The sequence below is a fragment of the Musca vetustissima genome, unplaced genomic scaffold (genome assembly GCF_032173495.1).
Source record: "Musca vetustissima isolate MV318-11 ecotype Yass unplaced genomic scaffold, APGP_CSIRO_Mvet_v1 utg75198, whole genome shotgun sequence".
NCBI lineage: Eukaryota > Metazoa > Arthropoda > Insecta > Diptera > Muscidae > Musca > Musca vetustissima.
Window position 1 is genome coordinate 36,046 of NW_026877125.1, and position 18,223 is coordinate 54,268.

At 35.4% G+C, this 18,223-nt stretch overlaps 3 protein-coding genes across 3 annotated transcripts; 2 read left to right on the plus strand and 1 right to left on the minus strand.

Moving 5' to 3' along the window:
• Positions 1-2,277: 2,277 nt before the first annotated feature.
• LOC133321699 (BBSome-interacting protein 1) lies at positions 2,278-2,565 on the plus strand. The gene has a single exon (XM_061530784.1). The coding sequence runs from the start codon at positions 2,278-2,280 to the stop codon at positions 2,563-2,565; it is 288 nt and encodes a 95-aa protein (XP_061386768.1).
• Positions 2,566-2,821: 256 nt separating this feature from the next.
• On the plus strand, positions 2,822-6,797 carry LOC133321700 (LMBR1 domain-containing protein 2 homolog). Its single transcript, XM_061530785.1, has 4 exons — positions 2,822-2,996; positions 3,066-3,124; positions 3,245-3,582; positions 5,137-6,797. Exons 1-4 carry the CDS (start codon positions 2,826-2,828, stop codon positions 6,795-6,797), a joined length of 2,229 nt encoding a protein of 742 aa, XP_061386769.1. The 5' UTR covers positions 2,822-2,825.
• Positions 6,798-10,941: 4,144 nt separating this feature from the next.
• On the minus strand, positions 10,942-14,150 carry LOC133321697 (two pore potassium channel protein sup-9). Its single transcript, XM_061530782.1, has 3 exons — positions 13,764-14,150; positions 13,303-13,703; positions 10,942-11,260 (listed from the first exon to the last, which is right to left on the minus strand). The coding sequence occupies exons 1-3, from the start codon at positions 14,106-14,108 to the stop codon at positions 10,984-10,986; spliced, it is 1,023 nt and encodes a 340-aa protein (XP_061386766.1). The 5' UTR covers positions 14,109-14,150; the 3' UTR covers positions 10,942-10,983.
• Between the last annotated feature and the right edge of the window lie 4,073 nt (positions 14,151-18,223).

The window sequence follows — 18,223 nt, forward strand, 5'->3', positions numbered from 1 at the left end:
GTAATATTTAACGTGTTTTTACAATATTTATTTAAAAAATACAGATTTTACATTAGTTTTTATAGTATAATTAAAGAAAATAAAAAAGGGATCCTTTTATCAAAAACAGCGCGTAGCATTTTTGAGATCAATTTGGCAACTCAACCACCATATGATCAAAATAGAAATAGAATCTATAAAAAATCTACTTTTAAGATTTCCAATAGTCATTTTAATAAGTTTTTTGCAGATGTGTGCACTTTATTATATCGATGTTGACAATATCCATGCTCCACTTGTTTATAGGGCGTCAAAAAAATGTTTCTAAAGCGTAACCACTGTCTCATACAAGCCAACTATTTTGCGTACCATTTCCTCTTTTGTTAATGCTGCCTAGCTGCACTCATATGCCAAATATAATCATCATGGCTGGATCCTGGTCTGCAGCTGTCCACAGCTTGCACACACTTTGTCTTTCAGGACTTCCACAATATTTTACACATTGTTGTGCGATCAACACTTATATTTAAATCATTTGCCACTACCCTCTGAAACCCACCAACAGCCAGAAAGGTACCTGCTAACTGGAGGCTTTCTCTCAAAATATCCATAAATGCTTATTTTAACAGTTCCAGTATCATTAGACTTTTTCTGGTAGAAGCCAGGGCTATTAATAAGCCAGCAGGCATATTTTTTCTTAATTTTGTTTGTAAACAAATTGCAAATTCCAATGAAACATATGTTTTTTTATTGAACACATTTCGTAACATATTGAACACAGCTATGCTTTCGAGTCGCACTTTCGCTCGAAATTGAGCACACCATTTTGCACAACATGTGAATTTAAAAAAGTATGGGAATTCAAAAACTCTCGGAACTTGTCACATGGGCGTATAATAGGACATGAAAAGATATATAAATCAATTATCCTTGAAAAATAATCCTTAGAAAATTCACGTTTTTTTGTCGCTATATCCTTGAAAAAATATTCTTTAAAAAATCTACGCATATTGTTCTATATATCTTTGAAAAAATATTTCTTAAAAAATATCCTTGAAAAAATGTTCCTTAAAAAAATCAACGCTTATTTGTCGTTATATCCCTGAAAAAAGATTCATTAAAAAAGCTACGCTTATTTGTCATTTTATCCTTGAAAAAATATTCTTTAAAAAATCCACGCTTATTTGTCGTTATATCCTTGAAAAAATATTCTTTAAACATTCCACGCTTATTTGCCATTACATCCTTGAAAAAATATTCTTTAAAAAATCCACGCTTATTTGTCATTATATCCACGCTTTTTGTTCTAAATATCCTTGAAAAATATTCCTTAAAAATTCACGCTTATTTGTCATTATATCCTTAATAAAATATTTTTAAAAATCTACGCTTATATGTCTGTATATTCTTGAAAAATATTCCTTAAAAAATCCAAGTTTATTTCCGAATTGATCTTTGAAAGAATATCCTTAAACATTTCATCCCTTTCCATCTAATTATCCTGCGCAAAAATATAGTTTCTAATGTTATATTTTTGTCCATAGCCCCCCTCATTTACTACTCATATGCCATTAACGACATAGCTTTCCTTTGAATTATTAATTGGTCAACTATCGATCTATATATCCCTTTATAAGAATACAAAATTCTTGCTAGAATTGTTCAATCTAATTCACTGAATCCAGTGTTTCAGTTTCAGCAATGAAATACAAAAACAATTTCCGTTATTGAACAACCAAAATCCAAATGGTTCCCACTTTTTCATTCCAATGAATCACTCAATTGAACTATTGCTTAGCATATCGCAACGACACAACTCTACTTGTGGCAGTGTCAGCATAAAACTTAGTAAAAGTATAAAATATTTAATATTTAAATTAAATATTTATTATCAATGTGATTAAATACAACAACAACAATTAAAAAATGTGGAAATAATTTAAAAAGAAAGTGAATACATCGAAAGAAAAGAACACATTGAAGCAAGCTGAAAGCCAGAAAAAAAGTATCAGAAAAATACACCCCCCACAAAGAAACAAGAACACTTTTGATTACAACAACAACACGACGACGACAATTTAATATAAAGGATAGAAAAAAGTTTAATGTTTCACGTTGTTGTTTAGTGGTGGAGGTGGTGGTTGTGCGTGTGGATTCAAGAATCACGTAAGAACACAAAAAAAAGCCCAACAGGAACAACAAACATCAAAGATCAACGTTGAACGTACGTTCTTTGACTGGTGGTCGGTCTTTGTTGTTGTCGTCGCTTTGTAAGCCAGCCAGCCGCCCGTTTTGATTATGACGACAAAAACCAATGCCAATGTAGAAATCAATAACACCACCACCAACCGCAGAACTACTCAAGCCCAAGAGGATTTGTATAGCAAGGAAAAAATCGAATTAATTGTTCCCACTACGGGTAAACTCTATTTCGAACATAAACCGGAGCTAGTATTTTGTAAGCCACATTTGATGCCATTGAAATCTCAGGCGCTGGAACGCTTGGAGGAAATGCAACGTGATACTGCCAGGCAGTTGCAAGAGAAACGTTTAAAAGGCAACAATCGCAAGAACGCAAAGAACTAAATCCAGCTACTTATTTTTTGGGGGGAGGAGAAGCAGCAGTAACCACACTCACACACACCTACACAGCACGCACGTTCGCCTACAAAAAATTTGCACATTTCACCTGGAGTTGATCCTAACCAACCTCCTTAGCTCCCTCTCGTTCGCAATATAACAACAACGACAACACACAAATTGGCAAACAAATCACGTAACCATTTCTAAAGATAGCCAAGACCGTCCGTTTTATTTTCTTTTTTATTTAGAACCAGCGATTAATTATGGCTTATTTATTACCATTTGCCATATGTTTGGCCTTGTGCTTGGCCGGCTTTTCATTATACCGTTATGGTAATATACCACGCCAGCATATTATTGTAACACTTTCGGTTTTAACAGCCTGGTGTTTTTCATTTTTAATTGTTTTCACCATACCATTGGATGTGACATCGGTAAGTATGACACCAACAAATAATAACGTAAAAAATCTGAAAAATATTTTTTTTTAAACTTTTTTCCAGACATTATATCGGCAATGTATACAAGAACACAATATCACAACAATAACAACAATGCCAGGCGGCACTATGGGTACCATACATGCCGGCACTACAGTCACAATACATCCACAGCATTCATTGAAACATAATGAGTCATCATTGTCAGCAACAGTATCATCTTCACATGCCGCCGCCTTGTTATCCAAAACATCAGAATGTCAACAACCTTGGGGTATGATACCCGATGAAGTATTTCCCAATTTATGGCGTATCATATATTGGACATCGCAATTTCTAACATGGTTAATAATGCCATTAATGCAATCCTATTTAAAGGCTGGAGACTTTACGATAAAGGGCAAATTGAAATCGGCCCTAATAGAGAATGCCATTTATTATGGTTCATATTTATTTATATGTGGTATACTATTGATATATATTGCCGCCAAAGGTGTGTCATTGGATTGGCAAAAGCTGAAGGCAATAGCATCATCGGCATCGAATACATGGGGTCTGTTCCTGTTGGTGTTGTTATTGGGTAAGGAAATTGAAAAGATAAAAAAAATCAAGGATAAACAGGCATAAAAGCTTAATTTTTTTATATTGACAAATAAGCGTGGATTTTTTAAAGAATATTTTTTCAAGGATATAACCACAAATAAGTGTGGATTTTTTAAAGAATATTTTTTTCAAGGATGTAACCACAAATAAGCTTGAATTTTTTAAAGAATATTTTTTCAAGGATATAACCACAAATAAGCGTGGATTTTTTAAAGAATATTTTTTCAATGATATAACCACTAATAAGCGTGGATTTTTTAAAGAATATTTGTTCAAGGATATAACCACAAATAAGCGTGGATTTTTTAAAGAATATTTTTTCAAGGATATAACCACAAATAAGCGTGGATTTTTTAAAGAATATTTTTTCAAGGATATAACCACAAATAAGCGTGGATTTTTTAAAGAATATTTTTTCAAGGATATAACGACAAATAAGCGTGGATTTTTTAAAGAATATTTTTTCAAGGATATAACGACAAATAAGTGTGGGTTTTTTAAAGAATATTTTTCAAGGATATAACGACAAATAAGCGTGGATTTTTTAAAGAATATTTTTTCAAGGATATAACGACAAATAAGCGTGGATTTTTTAAAGAATATTTTTTCAAGGATATAACGACAAATAAGCGTGGATTTTTTAAAGAATATTTTTTCAAGGATATAACGACAAATAAGCGTGGATTTTTTAAAGAATATTTTTTCAAGGATATAACGACAAAAAGGCGTGGATTTTTTAAAGAATATTTTTTCAAGGATATAACGACAAATATGCGTGTATTTTTTAAAGTTTATTTTTTCAAGGATATAATGACAAATAATCGTGGATTTTTTAAAGAATATTTTTTCAAGGATATAACCACAAATAATCGTGGATTTTTTAAAGAATATTTTTCAAGGATATAACCACAAATAAGCGTGGATTTTTTAAAGAATATGTTTTCAAGGATATAACGACAAATAGGCGTGGATTCTTTAAAGAATATTTTTTCAAGGATATAACCACAAATAAGCGTGGATTCTTTAAAGAATATTTTTTCAAGGATATAACGACAAATAGGCGTGGATTCTTTAAAGAATATTTTTTCAAGGATATAACCACAAATAAGCGTGGATTTTTTAAAGAATATTTTATCAAGGATATAACGACAAATAGGCGTGGATTTTTTAAAGAATATTTTATCAAGGATATAACGACAAATAGGCGTGGATTTTTTAAAGAATATTTTATCAAGGATATAACGACAAATAGGCGTGGATTTTTTAAAGAATATTTTTTCAAGGATATAACGACAAATAGGCGTGGATTTTTTAAAGAATATTTTATCAAGGATATAACGACAAATAGGCGTGGATTTTTTAAAGAATATTTTATCAAGGATATAACGACAAATAGGCGTGGATTTTTTAAAGAATATTTTATCAAGGATATAACGACAAATAGGCGTGGATTTTTTAAAGAATATTTTATCAAGGATATAACGACAAATAGGCGTGGATTTTTTAAAGAATATTTTTTTTTGTTTTTCAGGTTATGCCTTGGTCGAAGTTCCTCGTTCGCTGTGGAATAATGCAAAACCCGGCTTCACTCTGCAATATGCCTATTTCAAGGCGGCAAAATTAAGTGCTGACAAAGCCGAGGCTGAAGAAAATGTCGACGATGTTTTGGAATCGTTGCAGGGTATAACACGTTCTGTACCCAATAATCATGAATTACGCCCATGCGTTGAGACAATTTTGCGAAAAGTACCAACAGAATTGCAAGAACGGGCAGCTCGAAATTATTCAAGAGGCGGCAATGGTGGTGGTACTTCAACTATTGTACCCTCTGAAAAAGCATTGGTACGTATACACAGACAAGTGATAAAATCTCTACAAACCTTACAACGCACAGAGGCCTTATGGAGTGTACAGGTCGAAAAGGTATTATATTTGGAAGATGTCTCCAGGAATATGCATTCATCGGATCGACGTTTTAAATCGGAATTTACAAAAGCACGTTCGCAATTGGGCCGATTTTTCTATTCGCCGACCCTGCATTGGTATTGGGCTTGTTTGCTGCGAAGTCCTCTGCTGAAATCGTTGTGTGTGGTCACAGCGATTATGTCCGGTATGGTTGTGTGGAGTGAATTAACATTTTTCCAACGTCGACCGGTTCTGTCGATATTTGCCAATGTCATTAATGTGGCCAAACATGGCTATGATTTCTTTACCATTGAAGTCTTCTCAATGATTGTGCTGTGCTACCTCTTCTATTGTACTTATTCGACAATATTGCGTATACGTTTCCTCAACCTGTACTATTTGGCACCGCATCATCAGACCAATGAGCATAGCTTGATATTCAGTGGCATGTTGTTGTGTCGTCTAACACCACCCATGTGTTTGAATTTCTTGGGTTTGATACACATGGATTCGCATATTATTAAGGAACGTGTGATGGAAACGTATTATACCCAGATTATGGGTCACATGGATGTCATTGGAATCATATCGAATGGTTTTAATATCTACTTTCCCATGTGTATGTTGGCCTTTTGTTTGGCCACATGGTTTAGTTTGGGTTCGAGGGCACTAAACGCCATGGGCTTTCAACAGTTTTTGCAAAACGAAACGATAGCCACGGAATTGGTACAGGAGGGCAAAGATTTGATTGCTCGGGAGAAGAGAAGACGTCAGCGAGCAGAGGAGGCTATGAATCGTAGAAGAGAATTTTCTCGCAACAATGAGGCAATAACTGCCAATATTTATGTCAATAAATATGGTAATTTGAATGCGAATAATGCAGTGTCTACTGCAGGAGGATCCGGTGGTGGTGGTGGGGTTGGTCGTTTGGGCTCCAATGTACCCTCTGATGATTTGATTAGAAATGGTGATAATTTACGTTATGACACTTTGCCGCGATCCCTGTCCGATGAGCTGAAAGAGCGATTTGGTGTTAGCACAGAGGCCCATGTGGGCTTTAAGGGAGGACATCAACCATCAACTAATAATCGCTATAGTGATAACACCTCCACATCTCGAGGATTATCCGATGAGATAAGCAGCCGTTTTGGCCGAAGCACCCAAGTACAACCACCCTCCACCAGTCATTATCGTTTGGAATTTGGTGATTATGAAGAAGATGATTTTATGGCAACATCGGGATCAAATCGCATCGAACCACCAAGGCGTTTATTTGATGATGTATAAAAGGAAGGAAGAAATTACACAAACACACACTTATACATTTGCTCTCTCTCTCGGATGGTTAAACTCAGCTCCTTGATGTGTTACTTGGCTCCAACAACAAAAAACTACAAATTTATTAGTCACAATTAAATGCAATGTCGCGTATATACATATACCTATATATGTCTAGTTAAATATTATTACACAAACACATATACACACACTCATGAACAAATAAGCTGTTTAGCAGCACTACTCCATTTGCCCCCCTGTGTAGCACCACTTTAAAATTGATGGCCTTATCACTTCGTTTTGTTTGTTTTTTATTTTGTTTTTGCTGTGGTTGCTGCTCTCTCGCCATTATTATGATCGATCATTTTTAAAATATAATTATTTTAGCTGTAAGTACTTTTTTAAGTATTTAAAGGAGAATTGCATTATATTATATATTTTTTGGAATAGCTAATAATTATAAGCAGTTAAGCGCAAGCATTCATTGCTTCGGATTTATGCCTCATAGCATATAATTTATTTTTTAATTTATTATTATTTTTGATTTTTATTATTTATTAATTAAGCTATGATTTCTATTCGTTTTTATTAATTGGGCTTGTTATGAAAAATTTTGGAGATACATTGTTGAAATTTGAAATTCATGTGGAAAATTTGGATTCGTTCCCCCAAAATTCTTTATACTATAAAAAATCACCTCCAGGAATAGACTCAAATCATTTCAAAAAGACCGGTAGAAGGCGAAAAAACATTCAAGGTAGCTGTAAAATGCCCATCCTCTCGTATGAGACCTTCTAGGCCTCCCGGTCAATTATAAATATTGCTTATGTGGAAATGGTCAAATTTATAAATCCTCCATGATTGTCATCGATGTGATATCATGAACATATATATTTGCTTTGAAAATTGTATATCTATATTTAAATATAGAAATGTTCTTCCTATTATTTTAAAATTGATATCAAACTCTTTATCTTCTTATACTTCTATTTTACAATAAGCCTTCATTAGTTTTATTCTAGTTTCTTTTTTGTTGGTTCCTCATTTCATTTATTTCACAAGGCAGTTTTTTAAAAACTAACATTTAAATGGACAGTATAAAGTTTTATATATATTAAAAGTAAATAGAATTAAATATATATTTATGGAACACAATTTGTTTTAAGAGAGTATTTAAAAGTAATTGAAATAAATGATTCATATAATCGAAAACTGAAATCTTGTATTTATACCGAATGGGATACAAATGGAAATTGCTGTGAAATTATTTGGAAAGACAACAAGGTTTTCTGATAGGTGGCCTCGTAGGTCTACATATAGAAGACCAGCAGAATTTGTGATAGGAAACCACCAGGTTTTCCTTATAGAAAATCAGAAGCTCATCCTATGTTGTTGTAGCAACCCTATTGCTTTTATCACTTGTTATTTGGCTGAGCAATTGAATAAGTGCCGTGTGCTATGAGGGCCCGTTTCACTTGTTGGGCAGACATCTTGCATCTGGTCATCAATCCGTGTCCAATACGAATTGAGATGACTGTACCATCCTGAACGTAATTATACCAAAACTACTTTGGTTTATCTGGGCAGCTTACGTTCTTCAGCTGCTATGGGTGGGGATGAGCTCCGAGGACGGCATTCAATCTGCATCCGTTCAGCGCTGCGGCTACTGTATCATATGAATGCTATTCAGACCTGCTCATAGTCAACTTGATCTAGAGACTCCCTTTTGTAACGTTGAACCTCTCTAGATCATGTAGGTCCTTCCTGACACGCCTGGGTGAGGGAGTCCTATACACCATATGATGGTTGGGATGATTGCCCAGATTGCTAATTCGACGAAATAGGCGTTCAACCACACACATATGTCCTCAACAATGCGAACTGACGCCATGATCGTACAATCATATGCATATGCCGTCCGAAGGGCGTGGAATACCGGAAAGGTAGAGGTTAAACAGTTCCGGAGAAATCCCTCCACCCTGCCGAAGTGCTCTAAATGACCTCAAATAGCGTGGCATGGTTGACAGTATCAAAGGCTTTTGATAGGTCAAACGCTACCAACACTGTTCTGTCGCACGGCCGGTTCTGGTTAAGTCCTCGACTTATATGTGTGGAGATGACGTGCTTTGGCTTTCCTATGGTTTGACCTGGTGACACAATGGTTATGTTCCCCTCTGGTCATTACCTAGGACGGAATGCCACAACTCATGATGGGCATTGAAGTCCCCTAGCACCAGTCGGTTATTGCCCTCCAATAGAAATAATGTTGGCAAATAACGCGGTTCACAGCTATTAATCGGCGGTATGTACACGTTAAGCACCTCTACCTCGGCAGTAGGGGAGACTGGGGCACCTTCGGCACTTGTTTTTTAGAGCTCTATATCTCAGTACTTATTCAACATATATAACAACTTTATGGCTGATTTTTGTCCTCTGACACTTAGTTATAAAAAATAGTACCAAAAAGATATAAAAAAATAGTATTAGTTAAAAAATTTTACAGTTTTGTAAAAAAAGTCAAATTCGCCGAATGTGCCCCAACCCGGGGTAGCTTCGGCATTTGATGGGGCACATTCGGCACCATAGCCATAGCCGGGTAATTGTCATCGTTATCAGTCTGGTTGAAATTCTGATCCTCTAAAGGCTCTATTTGGTTTTAATACGCCACACAATGTTTGAATTATAGGGCTTTATTTTCTAGCTGAGGACGTTTATATCTCAAGGTCGCACACAGCATCAGAATTAGGGGTTTTCTATCGCATTTTCGTCAATACAAGCACGTTTGATCTTATATATGCAATTTCGAACCATATTAAAGGATTATTTTTAAAGACAAACTCAAAAACAATATTGCACAATCTGTATATGGCCGAATGTGCCCCACTTTAAAATGCCGAATGTACCCCGAATGTACTTTTTATAGTTTTGTTCATTTTTTCGATCAGTTTTGTAAAAACATTACATTTTTAAATATTTCTATAATAATACACATCGTAGTTAACCACTTTTTAATAATATTATCTTAAAAATTTAAAAAGTTTTATACACGAAATACTTACGAAATGGAATTGAAATATTACAGAAACATCTACAAAAATACAAAAACCCATGTATCTAAATAAGCTTATTAGCTAGAAATTTCAAACTTTGTGTCAGTTATTTATTTCGATATTCGATACCTATGTATCGAAACTAGTGATGTACGGTGAGAGCTTCATATCGAAAACGCGATTGCCGAAGGTGCCCCGATGCCGAAGGTGCCCCAGTCTCCCCTACCACATTTAACTGCATTTAACATTCCATGTATGGGTCACTAGAGTCAAGCTCAAGCGAGATAGACCTGTATTGAACAGAGTGGTGCATAGGGAATGCTAGGCCTCCACCTCCACTTCTGGCTACAATTTTCATTGAGCTTGGTTTTCTGCACCGCCGCGACCAAAATATTCTTCCGATTCTTGAAGTCCACTATCTCATCTATTTTTCCTCGAAGACCGTTGCAATTAAATTACAGAAACGATGCACTGTCAGGGGTGGAACAGCAACGTGCGGTGTTAAATGCTGCATACTTGGTTGCTGTTGAGGAGACTGCGGTGGAGTTCCGTACTCCGACGAAGAAGATGACGTCGTAGACGAAGGCTCCATGGGAATTGCGCTATCGCAGCACGCAATAAGATCATCCTATAGAAATTCACGTAAATAGTTTAAGAATCCACGCCTATTTTAGGAGTTTTTATTTTTTTTTTTAAATCCACGCCTATTGTAGGAGCTTGAACAAAATTATTTTAAAAATCCATGAGTTTAAGTAATTTTTTTAAAGATTTTTTATTTATATCTCTTAAATGTCAGTTGCATATTGGAAGAATTTAAGATAAAAGGGTACTTCTATTTTTGTGTTCTAATTTTGGTTTCATCTTGGGAATAATTAATTTTAAAAATTTAATTAATTTTTTTATTCATAACCACCATTTACTCCATTCCATTTTTTTGCCACTTAAGATGAATTACTACACATAAAACAGCTGATGGGACTATCCGATGTATATTTCAATATACGATAACCAACAATACATTCTGACGATTTGGAGATTTCATTTTTGGCACAACAATTCAAATAACAACGAGACGATGACGACGACTTTGCAGCTGACATTCGGCCATAACAATCACATTCAGCCAACTGGGGCAGAGATTGATATCAGACTGAGGCACGTTTCAAGCTAATCGTACTGGCAATAATATCTGTGGGTCTAAAATCGGGATCGGCAAATGTTTCATGGTTCATACAGCGAGTACCGCCCAAACAGGTGCACGAACATATCGATGCCGTCTCATCATATTCTGTCATATAATTGGAACTATTCAATAGTTTACCGTGTATATTGTAACTGTGTTCCGTGTCGAAGGTAACGGGTGCATTTGCGGCTGCCAAATTTTGGGCATCCTGTTCGTCGCGTTTGGCATCTTCGGCTTGCCTGGAAAGAGGAAGAAAAAAAAATTATTTTAGAAATCCACGCCTATTTTAGAAGTTTGAAAAAATTATTTTAGAAATCCACGCCTATTTTAGAAGTTTGAAAAAATTATTTTAGAAATCCACGCCTATTTTAGAAGTTTGAAAAAATTATTTTAGAAATCCACGCCTATTTTAGAAGTTTGAAAAAATTATTTTAGAAATCCACGCCTATTTTAGAAGTTTGAAAAAATTATTTTAGAAATCCACGCCTATTTTAGAAGTTTGAAAAAATTATTTTAGAAATCCACGCCTATTTTAGAAGTTTGAAAAAATTATTTTAGAAATCCACGCCTTTGATAGGCCTTGAAAAAATATTATTTTAGAAATCCACGCCTTTGATAGGCCTTGAAAAAATATTATTTTAGAAATCCACGCCTATTTTAGAAGTTTGAAAAAATTATTTTAGAAATCCACGCCTATTTTAGAAGTTTGAAAAAATTATTTTAGAAATCCACGCCTATTTTAGAAGTTTGAAAAAATTATTTTAGAAATCCACGCCTATTTTAGAAGTTTGAAAAAATTATTTTAGAAATCCACGCCTATTTTAGAAGTTTGAAAAAATTATTTTAGAAATCCACGCCTATTTTAGAAGTTTGAAAAAATTATTTTAGAAATCCACGCCTATTTTAGAAGTTTGAAAAAATTATTTTAGAAATCCACGCCTATTTTAGAAGTTTGAAAAAATTATTTTAGAAATCCACGCCTATTTTAGAAGTTTGAAAAAATTATTTTAGAAATCCACGCCTATTTTAGAAGTTTGAAAAAATTATTTTAGAAATCCACGCCTATTTTAGAAGTTTAAAAAAAAATATTTTAGAAATCCACGCCTATTTTAGAAGTTTGAAAAAATTATTTTAGAAATCCACGCCTATTTTAGAAGTTTGAAAAAATTATTTTAGAAATCCACGCCTATTTTAGAAGTTTGAAAAAATTATTTTAGAAATCCACGCCTATTTTAGAAGTTTGAAAAAATTATTTTAGAAATCCACGCCTATTTTAGAAGTTTGAAAAAATTATTTTAGAAATCCACGCCTATTTTAGAAGTTTAAAAAAAAATATTTTAGAAATCCACGCCTATTTTAGAAGTTTGAAAAAATTATTTTAGAAATCCACGCCTATTTTAGAAGTTTGAAAAAATTATTTTAGAAATCCACGCCTATTTTAGAAGTTTGAAAAAATTATTTTAGAAATCCACGCCTATTTTAGAAGTTTGAAAAAATTATTTTAGAAATCCACGCCTATTTTAGAAGTTTGAAAAAATTATTTTAGAAATCCACGCCTATTTTAGAAGTTTGAAAAAATTATTTTAGAAATCCACGCCTATTTTCGGTACATGAAAAAATACTCCTTTAGAAATCCACGCCTATTTTAGAAGTTTGAAAAAATTATTTTAGAAATCCACGCCTATTTTAGAAGTTTGAAAAAATTATTTTAGAAATCCACGCCTATTTTAGAAGTTTGAAACTATTATTTTATAAAACCACGCCTATTTTAGAAGTTTGAAAAAATTATTTTAGAAATCAACGTCTATTTTAGAAGTTTGAAAAAATTATTTTAGAAATCCACGCCTATTTTAGAAGTTTTAAAATTGATTTAGAAATCCACGTCTATTTTAGAAGTTTGAAAAAATTATTTTAGAAATCCACGCCTATTTTAGAAGTTTTAAAATTGATTTAGAAATCCACGTCTATTTTAGAAGTTTGAAAAAATTATTTTAGAAATCCACGCCTATTTTAGAAGTTTGAAAAAATTATTTAAGAAATCCTCGCCTATTTTAGAAGTTTGAAAAGATTATTTTAGAAATCCACGCCTATTTTAGAAGTTTGAAAAAATTATTTTAGAAATCCACGCCTATATTACAAGTTAAAAAAAAATTATTTTGGAAATCCACGCCTAATTTAGAAGTTTGAAAAAAATTATTTTAGAAATCCACGCCTATTTTAGATGCTTGAAAAAATTATTTAAAAAATCCCCGGTTTGAAAAAATAAATAATTCCTACTTACATCGTCATAAACCGCAATACCAGCAAATTGATACTGGCAGCCACCACTGCCAAACCGAAGAGAATGAAAACCAAACTGAGGGCCACATACCCTGGCTTATTCATTAAGGCCTGGTCGTTTTGTAGAGCCACATAATCACCAAATCCAATTGTTGTCAAAGTGACAAAACAATAATAGAAACTATCGAAGTAGCTCCAACCCTCATAGCGAGAAAATACTGCAGCTCCGGTGGTGATAATAATCGATGACAACATTCCGGTGGCCAACATTAAATTCATTTCCGTTGCTTCCGTGTGGCTGCAGTGCATATAACGCTTGGCTCTTCTAATGATGACCGAGGCAAATTTATTCAAACGTTCACCAATCGATTGGAACATGACCAGACCCAAAGGTATGCCAACCTGAAATATATTTTTTTTGTATTATTTCTAACCTCATTTTTTAAATTTCCGATCACTCACCATAGCATAGGCCATACAAAACGCCTTACCCCCAATGGTGACCGGTGTTGAGTGACCATATCCTATCATCGCCAAAACTACAGTGGCAAAATAAAATGCCCCCGCAAATTTCCACTGGGGACCGGCCTTGTGTGGCTTATTTTCGATTATCACAATTTCCATCATGCGAAAATCCTCCGCCGTGACATTGTATTTTTTCATGAAATTATTCTTCACCGCTTGCAGAAAATCCCAACGTTTCGATTCGAAATCCGATTCCAAACTATCGAAGACAGCTGCTCCAATTAACAAATATGTGAAGGTACATACCACCAATGACAGGGTCCTAACATTCTGCCGCTTCATACTGCACTCGGTCACAAGCTCAACAATATAATCGCGATAGGATTCAATAAGCATTCAATAGCTTTTGATGTCGAATCGATTTTTTTGTTTGTGGAAATGGAATATTTTTGTTTTTTTCCTTTTTTGTGGGGATGGTGGAAGACCTTTTTATGTGGATCCCTAAGAAGTTACATGGAAATATTATCCACTACACTTCTAATGAAGAATCATCTAAGGATTCTATCACACACACATAGACGGAAGGAAAAATTATTCTTCTTCAGTGTGTATAGGATGTGTTGTTTTTGTTTTTTACTTCGTCGGAGTGACGTTTTACAAAAATCAATACAACCCCCAAGTGTCCAGTTTACTCTCGCTCTCACAGGATACAAAAAGGACGTCACAAAAGAAATGTCAAAACATTGATATCCTTTGCGCATTGCGCAGAATCGGTGTTATGCTAGGGTGGTATATTGATTGATAATTTTTGGGATTTTGAAAAATAATTTAAAAAATCAATCCTATAATTAAATCTTGAAAAAAGTCTCATTTAGAGGGGTGAATTTTTAAAACAATTTTTCAAGCTCCTACAATAGGCGGGAATTTTAAAATAATTTTTTCAAGCTGTTAAAATAGGCGTTGATTCTTAAAATAATTTTTTTAATCTGTTAAAATAGGTGTGGATTTTTAAAATAATTTTTTCATAGCCTATTTTTAGGTGTAGGGTGGAGTAGGGGATGATAAGTACCAAGCAACGGCTCTGGTTGGCTTTAACATGGCAAAGTCCAGGCTTATCTTGGTCCCTCTTTCATCTCAATTGTGGACGCTGGCCTCCCCGCGGTGTCACCTAGGGTAGCTATTTTTCATCACCCGTTGAAGTAGAGAGCTAATATGTGCCGCGAGTTCACCCATAAGAACTATAAAATAGGTTGAGGCGTCGGGTTAGTTGCCCACACTCGGAAAACCCCTCCTACTATGAAAAAGCAAAGAAAAAGAAAACAAACCCTCCTAATGTTGACGACCCCCGCAAACGTATAAAGGACCACGATCTGCGAATCTGCACTTGGAATGTGCGCACGTTGTACAACGAACAGGCGCAGTTCTCGCTTTGGCGGATATTATATTATTGCCTTACAGGAAATGCGACGGAAAGGGACAGGCGTAAGTAAATCAGATGCGGATTACGCCCTGTATCATAGATGCCATGAAACGAAACATGAATTTGTCTGCGGATTTATGGTTAACAGGAGAATAAAATACCTCGTCTTTAGATTCACTCCAGTAGATGAGCGAATTGCTATAATCAGTCCATGCTCCGACCGAAGACAAAGATGAACAGACCAAAAACATATTTTACGAACGCCTAGAAACAGCATATGATCGCTGCCCTGGCCATGTCATTAAAATTCTGTTAGGAGATTTTAATGCAAAAATCGGAAGGGAAAAAATCTTTGGTCCCACCATCGGAAAATTCAGCCTTCATGAAGAAACATTCGCCAACGACATGAAGGACTGATTGAGCGCCAGATTCAAGCATCTCGATATACACAAGGCCACTTGGATTTCTCCCGATCGAACAACGAAAAATCAAATCGATCATGTTGTGATAGACGGAAGGTATTCATTCATTGTTTTAGACGTTTGATGCATACGAGAAGCGAATATCGATTCGGTCCATTACCTTGTGACAGCCAAGGTACGCACCCGTCATAAGGTAGCAGCAAAGGTGCGATCTAACACAACACGGAAACTCGACGTCGAAAAGCTGCAAACACAACAGATAGCCGAGGCCTACTCCGCTCAATTTACCCACTTGCTTGACGAAAGCACCCATAGTCCCGATAATAATATAGAAACACAATGGCAAAGAATTGCCCACTCCCTACACACTGCAGCAAAATCAACACTTGGGTAACAAAAACCACCATCAAGAAACGATCATGGTACGATCAGGTGTGTCGTAATGCTACTGATGTGAAAAACGCAGCGTATAGGGCAACCTTGCAGACAACAGCAACACGTAATGTGATGGTGAATTATCGGGAGAATAGGAGAGAGGTGAAACGTGTTTTCAGAAAAAAAGTGGAAAGAACAAGAAAAACCTTGAGCGTAAGCAAATCCGGATGTACAGGAGTCAGAATGAAGTCCGAAAATTTTACCAACGAGTAAAACACCAAACCGAAGGTTTTGGTGCAGGCACATCCTCCGGTAGAAATGAAGAAGAAAACCTGGTGGCAGATACAGACACGTGTTGAGGATCTGGAAGGAGCATTTTGCAAAGCTTCTGGTATCAAATAGGGGCGGTGAAAAAGATACCCCAGAACCAGTAAGAGTTGACGGTATAGAGTGTATACCAGCAAACCAAGATGAAGACAGAATAGCAATCAATCGGCTGAAGAATAATAAAGCAGCAGGTGCCGATGGATTACCAGCCGAACTATTCAAGACTGGTGCTCAGATGCAATTTGGCTAGAGAAATGCATGTCCAATGATTGGAATATCAGCATCCTGTGTCCCGTGCACAAAAAAATGAGACAAGACAAGAAGATGTGCCAAATGTAGAGAAATAAGTCTTCTTCCCATTGCATATAAAGTGCTATTCAGCGTACTGCCAATGGTCAATGACATCCTTGGACCATACCAATGCGGCTTCAGACCTGGCAAATCCACCACATTGACCAGATTTTCACTCTCAACCAAATCCTGGAAAAGACCAACGAAAAACACATTGAAACATTCCATCTATTCGCCGATTATAATGCCGCATTTGACAGCTCTATCCGTTCAGAGGTGTTTAAAGTCATGTATACGTTCGGCATTCCTGCAAAATTAATACGGATATGCAGTATAACTTTATGTTGCACAAGGTCAGCAGTTAAAGTCGAAAGAGCCTATCGAAGCACTTCAATACAGAACGAGGATTCAGACAAGGTGATAGTTTGTCGTGTGATCTTTTTAACAAGGTCATACGAGACGCAAAGGTGAACAGAAATTGCACTCTGTACACCAAACGACATATGTTACTCGCCTACGCCGATGACATCAATATAATGGGCCGAACATTGAGAGCGGTCGAACAGCCATCGTTGAACAAATTGAGAAGGAATCTGCCAAAGTGGGTCTGGCAGTAAACGGTGAGAAGACCAAGCTGATGGTATCAACGTGCAGCAAGACGTCCAGTAGACTCGGACCAACTGTGGAACTTGAGAACTACAGCTTCGAGGTAGTTAAAGCTTTTATATACCTTGGTAGCGCCATAAATAAAACGAATGACATCAGTTTTGAAATTCGCAGAAGGATTGTGATGGCCAACAGATGCTACTATGATCTAAGTAAGCAGTTTAGAAACAAGGTCACCTCCCGCCAGACCAAACTCACACTTTACAAGACGCTGAGACTACCCGTGCTGTTAATGGGGTGTTTGAAAGAAAAATTCTCCGAAAGATCTATGGGCCGATCTGCGTTGACGGTGAATATCGCCGTGGAATGAACCATGAGTTGTACAAGCTACTCTCGGACATCCACATTGTTAGACGTATTGAGCTGCAGCGACGTTGGCTAGGTCATGTTGTGGGATTTGATGAAGATGCTCAAGCCCAGAAGGCATGTAAAAGTGAACCAGCTAATGGTTCACGCAGAAGGGGAAGGCCACGAATACAATGGAAAGATCAAGTCGAAGACAACATTGCCGAAAATGGTCTTTCAAATTGGAAAAACTGCGCAAAAGGACGACGCGCCTTTAAATCTTTTCTAAGCTCAGCTTATGGAATGAAAGATCTGTCACAAGCCAGCTAAGTAAGTATAATAGGCGTGGATTGTTAAAATAATGTTTTCAAGCTGTTAAAATATGTGTGTTTTTTTTTAAATATTTTTTTTCAAGCTATTAAAAATAGGCGTGGTTTTTTTAAGATAATTCTTTCAAGCTATTGAAAATAGGCGTGGATTTTTTTAAATATTTTTTTCAAGCTGTTATAATTGGCGTGGATTTTTTTAAATAATTTTTTTCAAGCTTTAAAAATAGGCGTGGATTTTTTTAAATATTTTTTTCAAGCTGTTATAATTGGTGTGGATTTTTTTAAATAATTTTTTTCAAGCTTTAAAAATAGGCGTGGATTTTTTAAATAATTTTTTTTCAC